Genomic DNA, 15,499 nt, shown 5'->3' with positions numbered 1-15,499 from the left:
TCACCATTACAACTTAGGACAGGCTGGGGCTGTTTAATTAAAATATAATTAAAAATTCTGGACTGGATTGGAATTCTGAACTGGAGAGTTGGAGGCATATTTTGGCTGTGATGACGAATGAGTCACCTCCGTAGGCCTAAATTTTGACCCCGGTCACCTTGCACGCCATTTTAAATGCAAATGTAAAAGAACTGCAGAATGATAAATCTGGCCACACTCCTGGAAACAGTAAATCCTCTTCCTGGTCTTGTAACACCATCTTTAATTCTGGGAAATTATCCACTGGGGTTGGTCAGTAGTGCTTGCTTGGAGGAGTGGTAAGAACACTGTGAACTAACTGAACACTTATTTTGAATGCTTTTCTTCCAAGGCTGTAGGGGGACATTTGGCCCATTTTCCTTTCTGTTGAGAAATGTGATAAGCATCATTTCATTTTTTAAATTCTTTGTAACCACATCTTTAAATGGGTACTTTTAATTGAAGCTGTGGCCAAGGATGACGCGTTGGATCAGACTGCTAGACACCAGTTTTGCTGACACCAGTTTCCTAAGCCCCTGGAGCTATGAGTTTTGCAGCAAGAATTTCACACTGACGGTGGTTCCGTATATGTGAAAATTCCCTAGAAGGAAAATACTCGGAGAGCAAATGTGTGGTGTCACTGGTTATTGCATTCCTAGTTGCTGACCCACAAAACTCTGGAAGTGAAAAATGCCATTGCAATTTAGCCTACGTTGTTTTTGTGATTCCTCAGTGTTAAAGATCAGGTACGTCCAGGTGATAGCTGCTGGCTGAGAAGTCAGAGCCAAAGGTTTAGAAATATCAAACTCCACTGAGCAAATAAATAGGTCAGAGTAGGGGTACTCTCTATATTTTCTGCCAGAATTATTTAGCCTAAAATTTTCTAGAGGCAACGAGATAGGAATCTTCTAAAGCAAAATGTGTTTCCTGCAGGAGGGTTGGTTCTTTCCTTCCTTTCCTATAGGTCTATGATCGGGTCCAGAAGTTTCAGTGATATATTCTAGTTTTAATCTCTGTTTCAGAAAGCCCTCCCAAAAGTACTGCAAATTCAGTGGCCTGAAGATTAAAAGGTAGAAAGTAGAAACCAATGGAACAATTACCAAACCCCTTAAATACCTTACCACGCTTACGGAAAGCTGCCTAGTAAGCCAACGTCTAATGATAAGTTGTTTTGTTTGGAGAAATGGATTTCATTTAATTTTGTATTTGGTATGTGTCAGTCAGTGATGAGTCCCAGATTAAATTTGCATAATTCAAAGACAGACAATTAAAAAAAATCAAATTCCATCCCAAAACGTTTGAAGAGCATACGATCATAGATGGACGTGTTGCCAACGGACTCCGCACCCCTGGAAGCATCCTCCTACCCCAATCCTCCCACTGGCCAGGCTCAGAGAATGAGGCTTTCACCCGAGCGGACTCAACAGTTAGAGCTTTAAGTGTGACAATGAAGCAGAGGAACAATTACCTAAATTATATAAAAGCTGTAATCAGGGGCTCAACCTGATCTAATAAACAGTGAATAGCAAGGGAAAACCTGAAGATAATTATGTGAACGACTGGAGAGGTTTAAATACAAGCCCTTAATTAGGTTATATTTACCTGGTCCACAAGTCAGCTCAGCATTAATTGGAAGAGATGGTGATTAGTAGCAAAGAAGATTCTGTACACTCGAGTCCAGCCCTGTCCCGTTTTCTAAAGAACCTACAGCCGTAGCCCCAGATAAAGAAGTCTTTGAGAGAGGGAAGGCCTGATGTCTACTGTGGGACCGCAGCTCATACTGCTCTCTAAGTCAGTTTTAAAAGGTTACCGAGAATTCATTCTACTAAGACAATGTCTAACCCAGAGCTTTAGTATCTTATCATCTTCTTCCTTGGTCCTCATAGTCTCACATTTAGGAGGCACCTGCATGAACTGCTGGGTCCCCCAGTAGCCCAGGAATGGCATTAGGGGCATGCAATTTGGTAGGGCCTTGGCTCGGTGCTGAGAGCAGAAGGGAATGAGGATCCCTCCCTCACAGTCAGCTGTGGGAGTGTCTCCTGCCTGGGTCCGGATTTCTTTGTGAAGTGAGCGGGATGCCGGACCCAGAGCTACTGCACGTTCCCAGGCTTGTCAAGCCTGGGAATTGAGGACAGGATACCACAAAGTGCTGGGAAAAGCTCGGAAAATGGTCCCATTAACCTAGGATGTAATTTTACAAAGACCTCCTCCTGCTCATAGCTTTTGAGTTTAATTAACCTCATCAAATAACAGTAATTTTCTAATTCTACTGCAAAGTTTTCAAAACCCTTACAAGAGAGCTAGAATAGAATAGTAATTAGCTTCCCTTCAAAGCATCTATAGTCGATACCAAGCATACAGGACAGAGAAGACACAGAACTGACGGCAAGTCCGGAGGGGCCCCGGGTTCAAGAATTATCTATGTCATTAAATAACCGAGTAACTCTGGGAAAAGAATTTAACTTCTCTGGGCTCTGGTCGCCTCGTCTATAAAACAGGTAGGGTGAGATTACTTAGTACTTTTTGAGCCCAGCTGAGTAGAATAACCTGGCTACTTTAAAAAAATACTTCAAATGCCAAGGTTCCAACCCAGACCAATGAGGGACACTCTCTGGGAGTGATTCTTGGTCACGGGCATCTGTAGTAGCCCAAGGTCATTGTGATCCCCCTAGCAGAGAGCTACCGTACCAATCTTTCCAGCATTTTGGGTGACCGAAGCTCTGGGACGTCATGCTGTACTTCCTAGGGGAAGACACACAGACATACTGTCTCCGAGCAGATTATGGTTTCCCTATGGCCCACCATATTTTAATAAAGATTCTCTTTTCTCCAACTGAACCTTCTACCAAACTCCGGTGGATTCTGCCTCATAATGTGTCCAGACCACAATGGCATTTTGAAGACCCAAATGTCTCATCTTGGGCTGTCTTGAAGGTAAAAATTAATGTTATATATATAATTTAAAAAAATAAAAGTCAAAATTGATCTGCCCTCTAGAAGTTTTTTGCCCACTTTGCTAAAAATCATCTCAACTTTCAAAAATTCTTGTCAGGAACACGGATCAAAGACGCCAAGTTAGCTGACCTGTTTCCCTTCAATCATGGTGAACACTTAGCCATGCCTTCCCCATCTGAAGGCCGACTGACATTCTTCCACAGACAGTAGTTGCTGATTTTTCCCTTTGTCCAAACTGCATGCCAGTTTGTTGGGGAGGGCAAGAAGTAAGGGAGGCCCGCGTTGGCACAAAACCTGCCAGATAAAGCCAGACATCTGACCTGCTGTCAGTCCCGCCCCTTGGTCTAGACAGGAGAATCAGAATAACTCAAGGCTAGGTATTCAAAGTGGACAAAATGTTCATTGTCTCTGGATAGGAGGGACTCTCACTCGCTAAATATTTGGTTGTATGAAGAAAAAAACAGTAGAAGAAGAAAAGAAAGAAAGAAAACTGGTCCTCGTTTGGCTGATAAGACTCTGAAAGAAAGGTTTCTCCTCATGGAGTCTGCTAGGAGACCATCAAAGACCGCAAGACCTAATCTGAGGGCCGGCTTCATGGTCACACTGCTCAGAAAGGCAGTGCTTAGTCTAACGCTCTGTACCTACTATCCTGAGGTCCTTAACAGTTTTATCCTTGAATCTGTGTTTTGTACGTGAAGTCTGATGGGACGGGAGAGCATGCGCAGAGGGCTTGGGACCCCAGCTCACACGTGGTCCACGGTCCCACATCCCACCTGCTGCCTCCCTGGAACAGGGGATCTCAGTCACCAGCTCCCACCTCCAGTGTCCCTGCTGGTCCAGCCTCCCCATCTCAATGTCACCTGGGGCAGCAAACGGGTTTGTGCCCCATCACTGACTGGGACCTGAGTGCCCCTGAGGACAGGGGCAGGGTTGGGTGTATTCCTTGTAGCATTTAGAGACAGAGAAGGAAGTAGCTGTCTCCACATGAGGCTGCCCAGGCCGTGGCGTGTTTCCTAGGTGACTTGCTGGAAAGTCTTACCCACACCAGATCCCGAGCAGGTCCCATGACAGAGACAGCCATTCCCTGGATCGTTGCCTGTCTACTGTGAGTTGGGGTTGTCAGCCATGGGAATAAAAGAAGATTGCTTTCCCTAACCCCAGCTGGGGGCCTACACTTTCATTTTACATGGGGATCTCTAATCCTGTAGCTGACCTTTCCTGACCTGATGGCCGACAGATAGTTCTGCATGTCACAGAGCTATGTGGGGCTTGGGGAGGGCTATGGGAGTTCAATGTCATACATATTCACACTCCCAGAGCAGAGCGGAAGAGTTGCCTCTTCAAGTTTTTCTTCTTCTGCCAATGTCATAATATACACATATCATATATCAGCTGTGCAACATGCGGCACAAAGCTTGCGGGCACCATTCAAGTGCCCTATGATGTCACTGGGTAGACACTCCATGATGATCACCGTCTACTAACCCACTTCCTCATCTGTGGCCTGCTCTCTCATCTGGGGTGGGGGGCACACTTCATTCTCGGCATTATCATAGTCTCATCCCCAGCCAAGAACTTTGGCCCCTCATGGATTCTTTTCCATCCCTTGGCTTTCTTTTCTTTTCTTTCTTTTTTTTGGCAGCACTTTTCTTAAAGGATGAACTTAGATGACTTTTAATTAATGCATGGGTCTAGAGGATCCCCAGTGTATATGGTTCAATCCCATACTGTGAATGGGAACTGTGCTGAGCTGGGGACTTTAATGGCTTTGTGTAGGGGAATACATCCCCTGGGTGGATGGGGACACTGCCACATTTCCACTGCCCTTGGTTCTGTAGAGGCCAAGACTATTTACCTCCCCCGACAGGCCACCGTTTCCCCCAGGCCTTACTGGGGGCTGCACATGGCACCCTTTTCTTCCCAATACACTGCTCAAAATTGTTCTTACTCTAATGTATAGCTCTGGACTGATTTTCTTAGGGAAAAATGATGAGAATAAGAGAATAACTCAGTCAGTCATTCATGGGGAAGAAAACCCTGTAGGAATAGAAGGAAAGGGGAAGAGAGATGAGGGCTTTTTTCCCATTTTTAGTCTGTGACTAGTGTAAAGTGACTTCCCTTGCATTTTGCAGTATGCTGCTCTAAGCAAGATTTCCTCTCCAAACTCGGAAAGCTTCGTGGTGTGCCTGAGAGCAGCCACTGGTCCGCCCTCAACTAACTCTCTCTGTGAGAAGCAAGCTTGTTGAAATAGAGCATTTCTAGAATTTCCAAAAACATATGGTGTACTGTTCTCCTGGAAAAAAAAATCTGTCGGCCAAGTAGGGAGAGTTTCATGATGAAAGCTGCAATTTAGAAGCAACAACTCTTAGAAGTAAAATTTGTATTATTTCCTAAAGCCTCTGTTCCAAACAAAACACTTTTCATATGGAGCTCTTCTCCTGAGCTCATTATTGGACACAGCTGCTTGGAGCAAAAGTACTCGCTTTAGACGGCAAGATCTCTGGTAGGACAGTCTGGGATGATCATTTCTACCTTGAACTGAAAGAAATGCTAGTTACCGGCAGAACAAAACAGAAACCTAAAGGTAAGAATTGTTGTTGTTGTTGTTTTTTTAACCAAAGGAGACAGAAAAACATGCCCTAAGGGATGAGACCCAGAGAGTAACAGAATAAACATGGGTCACTGTAGAAAGCTACTTGTTATTATTATTTATAACAATAGTCACTGTGTCCAGTAACCATACTAATTATTTAAAAAATCCTGGGAGGAAGATTTTCTTCTTCCCATTCTACAGAGGAGAGCAGATATGCACAAGGCCAAGGTTATCAGAGCCCCTTGCCCAGCCAGGATCGGGCAGACGTGGGATCAAGCCCAAAGGCTCCCTCCCCGGCTCTTTGCCAGAGATGCGAGGAAGATGTGAGGAAGAACTTGGGAAGCGACGGAATGGGTTTCTGATTACCATGGCTTTGTTGGAATGGCCACCTCCTTGGAACTCAATGGTCCCGAAAGCATCCGTCGGGCTGAGCTGTGTGTGTTTGCTGATGGACCACTTCTCGGACTGGATGTCATTTCGGGAGAGGCGACTCTCATTTTTCTCATTCTGAAGAACGGAGATACTGGGAGTGAGGCCCACATGCTGGCCGATCAGACGCCCACAGCAACACCTGCAACAGAAGAGGTCAAGGTGAAGCCCTTGTCTCCGCCATGATTGGAGCACCCACTTCGGAAGACCCGCAGGAGACGTGGACAGACCGTAGCCAGCCAGTCGGCTCTCCGGCAGCTCTGGCAGAATCCCATGATGTGGCTGTATGAGGCAAACAGTGAACTCAGGATTTACTTGCCATAGGAATTTTCTTTTTGGCCCCTCCTCATTTCCTTTAGCTGGAGAAGCTAACACGCCTCCCGGCTTTCTCCACCCGCCTCTCTCAGACCTGCCATATTGTTCAGGATCGGAACCTGTGAACAAAAGCCCTACAGGTTTTTCTACCTTTCACTCCTCCCGTCTATCAAATCTTGCATGAAAGCCACTGTGTGGCTTTGAGGGGAGGATTTTAACGTGCACATTTAAATAAGGACTCTCACTCAAACGTGAGTCACAACCTAACTTGCCTTTCCCCAACTGACATTCACTGTCAAATGTCCAATTCTGGGAATAAAAGCCTACAGCTTAAGTGTTCCCAAAGAAACAATGAAAATCTTATTCACAAGATATTTGAAAACAAAATTCAATCTTCACATCATGGAAACGGCCTTTATGCTTTCCCACTACCACTATTAAAACGTTAGTAATAATACTGGTACCACTACTAAAACTGTTAGTAAAAATACTGACACATAGTTATCACATATTAAATACTAATGATGATCACATTTATTTTATGAATAAAATATTACAGTTTTGAAGGTTAGGAAACATGCTCAAGGTTACACAGCTAGTCTATATGACTCTACAGACTGTATTTTAAATTGTGGGGCGCCTGGATGGCTCAGTGGGTTAAAGTCTCTGCCTTTGGCTCAGGTCATGATCCCAGAGTCCTGGGATCAAGCCCGCATCGGGCTCTCTGCTCAGCGGGGAGCCTGCTTCCGCCCTTCTCTCTGCCTGCCTCTCTGCCTACTTGTGATCTCTGTCTGTCAAATAAATGAATAACATCTTTAAATTGCTTGGTTACATTGCCTTTTCATAAAAGCATTTCCAGACATTCATATTTACTACATCCCAAATGCTTCTTAGCTCATATGTTTTAAGGCAAAATGAGGGAGGTAAGGAGAATACTAAAGGTAAGGTAAGTAGGATACTACAAACGTGCTCGGACAGGAATTTGCTGGTCAGCAGTCTAGTCAGTAATCTGCTAGGAGTCTTTTGTTTAAAAAGCTCTTTTTCATTATAGCAGAGAATGTTGGTACAAACCAAGCATTTTGATGAAATGCCGAGAAGAGAAAATCAGTAACCATACTAAAAATACACATAACCCACTTATAGATGGTGATTAATCCCTTCCCAACGGGGTATCTGTTATTTTGTACAGGCTCTTAGAGAATTAACCACAGGCATGGTATATTATGTGGGGTATACATAGAAGATTGTTACAGCGATGCCCAGCAAATATAAAAAATAAAAATCTTTGACATTGGTTCCCTTGCAATGGATAGTCATTACTATTGTAGTTCTGTCCCCTTAATTGCTACTCTGTGTTCTCACTTTATTATAGAAACAGCAAGATTACCTATGGGGGTCTTTGGTGCTGGGTATGATGTGAACACATTCTCTTTTATAAAATGCTCTTTCTATCCAGGATTTCTGAGCCTGAAAAAAAAGAAGAAGAAGAAGAAAGGTGAACATAACCTTGACGTATTCTTGTTGGGGAAGCAAATTTTCATAATCATGTAATAGACTAGTATTTCATAAACCAAATTGAAATTGTGGTTACTTCACACATAAACGCTGCATATAATAAAATCAATTGCGGCCAGTACCTGTTGATTAGGTTAACCTGGTAACATTGAGTCCAAGAAAATGACCATAATAAAAGAAAAAATGTTAGTGATGGAACCATATACAAATTCTTGATCATTTCTGAAGGCAGAGAACAATGCTATTTATGGAGGAAATGAAAAACACAGAGCTACGGTATGTTTATATCCCCATACATAACAAATATTCAGGGGTAGAAGGAAATCCATGTAGATCAGGATGAAGTTCTCATGGCCAACATTTCCATTTGATTTTCTTTGTGGAAAGAAAGAGAAACTGAGGTGCCTGGGGCATTCAGTCAGTTGAGTGTTCAGTTCTTGATTTTGGCTCAGGTCATGATCTCAGGGTCATGAGATCAAGCCCCACGTTGGGCTCTGATCTTTTTGAGGAATCTGCCCGAGATTCTCTCTCTCCCTTTGTCCCTCCCTCCACCTCCCCAAAAAGAAAGAGAGAGAGAGAGAGAGAGAGAGAGAGAGAGAAAAGTGGTAAGAGAATTACAAAATTCAAGAGCTCTATTCCATCATGACTTTTTTTCAATAATCCTAATTAGCTGTGCTTAAATGCCAAAGGAAAAAAAGGAAATGGAAGCATAGGGAAGATAAATGTCTTCAACACAGTCCAGAACTTCACAAGTAATGCCTTTAGAAGGAAGGAAGATAGCACTCTTTCTTTTCCTTTCTTTTCTTTTTTAATTCCACATGTCTTTCAGCACAGGAAACACAGCTTCTTAGAATGGGCATTGTTGGGACTGTCCACCAGGAAGTCCGGGCACTGAGATTGCGTTCCCAGAAGGATAAAGGAAGCTCCAGAAAACTATACCGTCTTTGTTCCAAAGCACAGTGTCCATCCCACAGCCCTTTACCTCTTTCTTTACCAGATTTGACAAAGTAGAGGAGTTTCTCATGAGATCCTGTAAGCTACACAGAAGACTCATTTTCTAAGCATTTAAGATGGAATGTTAAAGCATCGCGTAAAGTTATTTCCATATGGTATCATCTTTTCTTTAACACAGTATCAGGGCTAAATTTATACTCTTGAAATATACAGGGCCAAAGTGCAACTTCATGGTTTATTTGGCCTCCGTGTCCACTGCTAACTGTTACAAGCCCCCATATGTTGGCTGTAATTGATACTGACTCTGCCAAGGACCCAAACATCTATATAAACTGTGCCAAGGTCTAGTTTGCTCCCAACCCTTAGTCTCCCATTTCTCTCCCCTCTCCTGATGGAGGCTAGGCAAGCATACAGCACAGAAGGCAGGAGTTATCTCATATGACAAAAACATCGTAAAAGTATCAACATGGGGGATGTTTGCATTTCTCAGTGTTTGTGCACTGTCCACATGAAGAGGAGCGCCCAGACTGCCTCGAGATCCCTGGGTCCAGGTGGCCCTCTGCATCCTCAAACCACAAAAGGTAACATTTGCAATTCTGTTTGTCAGCTGGGCCTGAAGAAAGCCCCAGTGTCTCTTTACAAAGATTTTTCTTCTCAAATATATAGGAAAAGCAAGTGGCTGCGTCTTTGCAACAGAAATGAGCTGAGCAGCGTAGATAACCAGGCTTTATCTTTGTGAAAAGCCTGTAAGTTAAACTATTCACAGGCTGTGATTTTTCCTAGACACTGAATACTTTCATTGATAACATCTCTTGGCAGAAAGAGGGTAAAAATATTCCTCCCTGGACATTTGAAACCAACTTTCCCTACACCTCAGGGAGAGGAAAGGTAGAATGCACTTTCCTTTCTTCTTTGTGGCCCACTTTGGCGAGAATTCAGAAGGATCTTTTGGAGAAGCATCTGCAAATTTGGGGCAGTGCCAACCAATACTCCCCGAGAGAAAAAAGCCATGGCAGTATCACAAATAGAGCATGAGGTGTGCCATTAGAAACAGTGGCATGACTGGGACTCCAATGGCATGGACAGAGTCACATAATTTGGGGGTCCTCAGTTTTTCTCATCTATAAAATGGGCACAATACTAGTAGCTGCCACTCCAAGTTGTTACCATTATTATTTGGGCACTGTGTTTCACTTCAAGAAAAGGGGCCAGTGCTGGCTCAGTTCTGGTACTGAAAGTTCAGATGCAGATTCAGAGAAGATCCCTATGAACCTGCTCTCACAGTCTTGACCTAGTTTGATTTCTCTTTGTGTTGGGGGATCAGAGGCTCTGAGAAGGCCTCGTTGGCCACAAAAAAATGGCATAAAGAAAAGTTATTTAACTTCCCTGAGTCTTTTCTATTAACATGAGGATAATCTAGCCACCTCAGAACACTGTTGTATTTACCAAAGCACATGATTCAGGAACAGCACCTGGGACTCAGGAGCCACTCAATATTTAACATTTACAAAGGGCTCCTCTTGTGCCTGGAAGTATGCCATATATGTATTATCTCCATGGGTCCTCACAAGGACCCCATGAGGGAAGAGCTACTTTTATATCCACTCTACCATTGAAGTAGTTGAGGGAGAGAGATGCAGCAGGGACACTTTAAAGCCAGAGTTTGAGCTTGTGCAGTCTGACTAGAGTTCACACACTTACCCATTCTGCTAAACTGCCTTTCCTAACTATATATTATTGATATTAAATACCCTTAATCTGGCAATACCATCTGGGCATGCTTGGGATTGCCTTGGTTTTTAGACAGAGTTGGACTCCTAGAGGCAAACCTTAGACCCAGCATATACTGCACCTTTCTCTCCTCTTTCCCCTGCTCTGTCCCCACATGTGGAGTAATACATACTCTACTCTGCGTTCTACCTCTCTCCTTAGGAGAAAGGATTGGGGTGGGACATTAGGAAGACATTGTAATAGGAGCAAGAAGTAAAAGGGGGGGGGTCATTATAACAGCTCTAACAAAGAAAGGTGATTCCAACAGGATTCCTAACTTGAGAATCTAGAGGACCATGACATTAGAATTAGAGTTTCCAAGGACACCTTGATTATTTGTCTCACTCATGGATCCCAGTTTCAACTTGGAAGGCCCTAGAAGTTTTACTCAAGATGACTACACAGAGAAATTGCCAACTGGTTAGTTTTTAAAAATAAAGTAACTTGACTTGTTTCAGTTTAGAAACTTAATTGCCTTCCTGAAGCCAACAATCTCACCTCACAGTTAGTGAAAGGAATGAAGATCAATTTCTATTTCTTACTACCAGCAGATTAACCATTTCCCTTGCAAAGGCATGGAAAATTGGGAGGAGGGTAGGGGAAAGAATATAATAGAAAAAAAAAATCTTTCCAACATTCATAATTGAATTCTTTTTTTTTTTTGCAAAAAAAAAGTATAAAACATAATAGAGCACATGTATAACACATGAATTAGAAATGCTACAAAATATCGTGCATAATTGAATATGCTCTACTGTGGGCTTTGCTGTATGTATTATGCTTTAATTCAGGTCTTCAATGTGGGTAGATATTAGATTTTTAAAATTATTTACTAGAAGAGAATAAATTTGAAGTATAATCACGGTTTAACTTGTTCCCCAAACTAATTCCTTTCTCTTTTGTCCAAAGGCTTTGAACTGCTCTGCGTGAGCTTCATACTTGGCTTAAATATCCAAGTAAGTTAGCTCAGAATGGCTATCCTTGTTGTTAGAAAGCATGAAATAGTTTTGACATGCCACGATTCTCACTGACCCTTTAATTCTCTTCTAATACAAAACTTCAATGGACAGGATGCCCTAAAATCTTTTCTTTTTAAATTGGCTTCGGAAGTCTTGTGTACTCTTAGAAAAGATGGCTTCTATCGGACCTTAGAAAATCACTTTGTACGTTCTTTTCTAAAGGTAGAACAGCCACATCACCATGACTGAGTTCATGAAGGGTGATTTTCTTTCTTGTCTTTCTGCATTATCAGTCATGTGTGATGTGTAATAGGGAAGTGGTTTCTAAGGCTAATAATTAAAGGACATCGTATTGCAAACAAAAACGAGGACGTTCGAGTCTTGAACAAAGTATCATGATTACCCTGAAAGAATAAAGCACTAATTTTGCAAGTAAAATGTACAGTCAATAAAGGATACAAATGATAGAAACAAACAAACAAACAAAAGCTGTAATATTGCCTCTTAAAGGGAAAAAAGTTAAGTTATTTCACTTAGTCAGGTTTCACTTCTTTTTCACAAAGGTTCTGCTGCAAACATTCATTCCCCCGATGATTCTGATGCTTCATACTCCTGATTTCCACCCCCGCCCCCTCCCTCACCCCCAGCTACAGGACCAAGAACTTCTCCAGGCAGGAATGGTTGATAAGCACATACATCAAGTATATGCTAAATCTGTCTCCAGAAAGTCTTGGAAACCGCTACTGTAATCCACCCTTTAGGAAGGTAACTTAACAGAACAACAACCCAGACCAGTAATGACAAGATGAGAGACAGAAAAAAAGAATCCGCTAAATCTATAGAACAAACTGAAATTTCACCATATTCCTTGAGACTCTCCTGTTTCAGATGTACGCTCTGTCCTAATCAGAACAAAAACACCAAAGACCCAAAGGTAATGAATGCCTGTATTCCTTTTTGACTCTAGCTTTCCTTCAGCATCAACCTGGGCAATCCTTTGGTCTTTCTCTAGGTCCCCCTGATCCACTTTTGGGAGGTTGAACAAGAAGAAAACAAGCCGAAATCATTTTACCTGAGCACTGACTCTGGGTGGTGGCAAAGGCAGTCCCACGAGCAGCTCCTGTTGCTTTCATTTTGCTGTGTCTGGGGCTGGTCATCCCGTTAATAATGCTCTTATGACCGCCCACTGGAAAAAAAGCCACTTGCCCAGCTCTTCCCCCAAGAGACGTTTCAAGTAAGCAATGAACTTGGGCAGATTAGCCCCTTGGAATGTGCCGCTTTGGGATTAGCCTCACTAAGAATCCCATGGACATTCCCTTCCAGCCCTCAAACACTGCTTGATTTGAACATCTAATCTGACGCCAGAAGAAAAACAAATCCCCGGAGAGATCGGATTTAACTGGCACAAGTCCTGACAGGCTCCCCGCGCCACCGCCCCCCCCCTTTCCTTTTTCCATTTTCAGAGAGAAGGCTTCTGAAAGTGTGATAAGGTGTTCTGAGTTCTGAAAAGTTCAACTCGGGAAAGCAAACCCTTCTAAGGAAACTGTGTACTAATGCTCCGAGTGGTTCGAACACACAAGGGGCATTGTTCCTTCCTCCCCGAAGAATGGGAAGATAGCGTTTCTTTAAAGAGGAATGGCTGACAACTCCGCATGTTTCAAAAAGAACAGTTTGGTCCTCAAACCTGAGCCCAAGCAGGAGGAAGCTGGACTTTGCCGGTGGCTTTCCACGACTTCTAAAATGTCAATAAATGATAAAACTTGTCTGATGGCACCTCCCGTTCTTGGTCCCTCCCTTGGAATTGCAAATGTGTGATTAGAAACCTACCCTGTCCCGTTTCCCGGAGACAGAGAGGAGCGGTGAGCATTCCAGGACAGAGACGTGGCCTGAAAGCCGTCACACCAGCGTGGCTTGGGACCTGTGGTGGCCCAAGGGGGAGCTTCTGGCTCCCACAAAAAGGCTCTTTCAAACATCCCCCGGGGGTGAATTTTTCAGATAACAGTAGTTCTTACCTACCTAAGTGAACAAACTGAGAGAGAAAAGAGCTGCACTTTCAACAATGCACAAGTACTTTGTAAAAAGTGAATGTATAAGCATGTCCTCTCCAAAGTTCTGCTCTCTCCCCGCAGACAGAAGCCGGAGCAGAGAGGGGGTGTTTACGCTCAACAACCTGGGCTGTGAATCTGTGAGGGCAGGGCCACTTGGATCTTCATTTTTCCTGACAACACCTAGTGGGTGTTACTTGAACGCTCACGGGGGGGTCAGAGCGTGACCCAGAGGACTTACCCCGAACTTGGATGGAATCCTTCGCCTTCTCCTTGACTCTCTGCTGTTTCCAAGACTGATCTCCTCCAAACTCTGGTCTCTCACATACGGAGGTTCCCCAGACACAAGACTCAATAAATTGCTTGATGACCTTCAACCGAGGAGGCCGCCCAGTAAACAACTTACAAGTGGGACACCAGACTGAGCTTCACCCTTAAACACAGCGCGGAGAAGTCCCTTTACTTGTCTTCAGGAGTCTGGCTACAGAATGGTTGTAGCGACAGCCGGGACGATGTGCATCCCCTCTTTTCAAGCAGTGGGAACACCCCATGCGTTCTATTCTCAGGGACTCACCAGAGATGCGAGCACATAAAGATGTTCATTGCGGCTTTACTTATAACACAGAAAAATTGGAAACAAAAGTCCATCAACGGGACCCAATTAAACTATGGCTCATCGCACTTGAGGCTCAGAATTCAGTTTCAAAAGACTAATTACCTATAGAAATACACATTTTCACATTCTTATGTGTGAAAAGCAGGCATAAAATAGTAAGTGAATAATAATTAGAAATTTTAAATACATACAGACTTAATAGGTAGGAACTATACTAAAGTGGAAACTGTGGCTAATTTTTATTTTCTTCCTTTTGTTTTTCTATATTTTCCTAAGGTTCCCCCCCTCCCCGTAACCATATATTTGTAGTCATAAAACTATATTCTTTGTGGTCAGAAGGTTGCCAGTTCCTCCCTACCTCCACCCCCCACCCCCGCCCCAACTATGAAGCTTAAGATAACAGGAAGTCCCTGGGAAGAGCAGTTCAGGAAGTGACTTAGGAAGAATTCGGTCAAAAGAGAGAGGGCCTGGCCCGCTTAGTCAGGAGAGCACGTAACCTTTGACCTCTGGGTGACGAGGTGAGCCCCACACTGGGTGTCAGAGATTATTTTGAAAAAATAGAGAAGGCTCAGTGGGGAATATGTGGAAAGAAAATTTCTACAATGTCCTGGGTGAGTCTTCCAGAAGGAGGAGTTGGGGAAGGGAACAGAGAATAGAAGGAGAAAGACCAGAAGTAGGAGGGACAGAAGGGACAGAAGGAGGAGAAGGAGGAAGGAGAAGAGCAGGAGGACGTTGGCGGGCGGGTAAGCACCTGAGAGACACGGGTCTGGTAGGCTGTAGACGCTCTGTGTGACTAAATAAATTGGTTACGGATGATCCCTCCCATGTAAGAAACATGAAAAATTCATCTTTCTTCAACCTCCTTCCTCACCAGATGCTACTTCAACCCGTCATCTGACTGACTTTAAATCCTGAGTTCCCTCACATTCATACTGAGCGTTTTAAATAATGCCCCTGTATTTTGAGGGGCATTCCTCCCTTTTGCTTATTTTTCCTTTATAGAGACAGAAATATTTGATAGGGACAAGAATACGGGGCATGTCCATGAACTTTATGCCAAAGACAAAAATATTACCACCAGAAGCACGAGCACTTTTCTTTAAGAGAAAGGGAGGCCTCAGGTAAAGTCAGGCCGATGTGAAATCACGTGAAGCCACAGAGGATCGTCAGGACCCTTTGATTTGAAAAGGTAATTAGTTCCAAAGAGACTCGTAGCTCTGGGCTACACTGTCCATATGGATCTTTTTAAAATCTTGTGCATCACCCAACAATGCAACTCCTGACAGGATGTATTTCCAGCCTGTTTCAGATGTAGTTTAGAGAGAATATA

At 43.4% G+C, this 15,499-nt stretch overlaps 1 protein-coding gene across 9 annotated transcripts in view; it reads right to left on the bottom strand.

Annotated features, from left to right (window-relative positions):
- Window positions 1–15,499, bottom strand: part of LOC122917706 (transient receptor potential cation channel subfamily M member 3) — a 484,842-nt gene that overhangs the window by 239,389 nt on the left and 229,954 nt on the right. For all 9 annotated transcript variants that reach the window (XM_044265920.1, XM_044265921.1, XM_044265913.1 and 6 more), the window contains exons 2-3: window positions 7,698–7,777; window positions 5,933–6,137 (exon numbers count right to left, since the gene is read on the bottom strand). In XM_044265920.1, coding sequence (XP_044121855.1) covers window positions 5,933–6,137; window positions 7,698–7,777 — 285 coding nt within the window. The remainder of the gene's footprint in view (window positions 1–5,932; window positions 6,138–7,697; window positions 7,778–15,499) is intronic.

This window comes from Neovison vison, chromosome 9, assembly GCF_020171115.1.
Source record: "Neovison vison isolate M4711 chromosome 9, ASM_NN_V1, whole genome shotgun sequence".
NCBI lineage: Eukaryota > Metazoa > Chordata > Mammalia > Carnivora > Mustelidae > Neogale > Neogale vison.
This window is presented reverse-complemented; position numbering and strand designations above follow the sequence as displayed.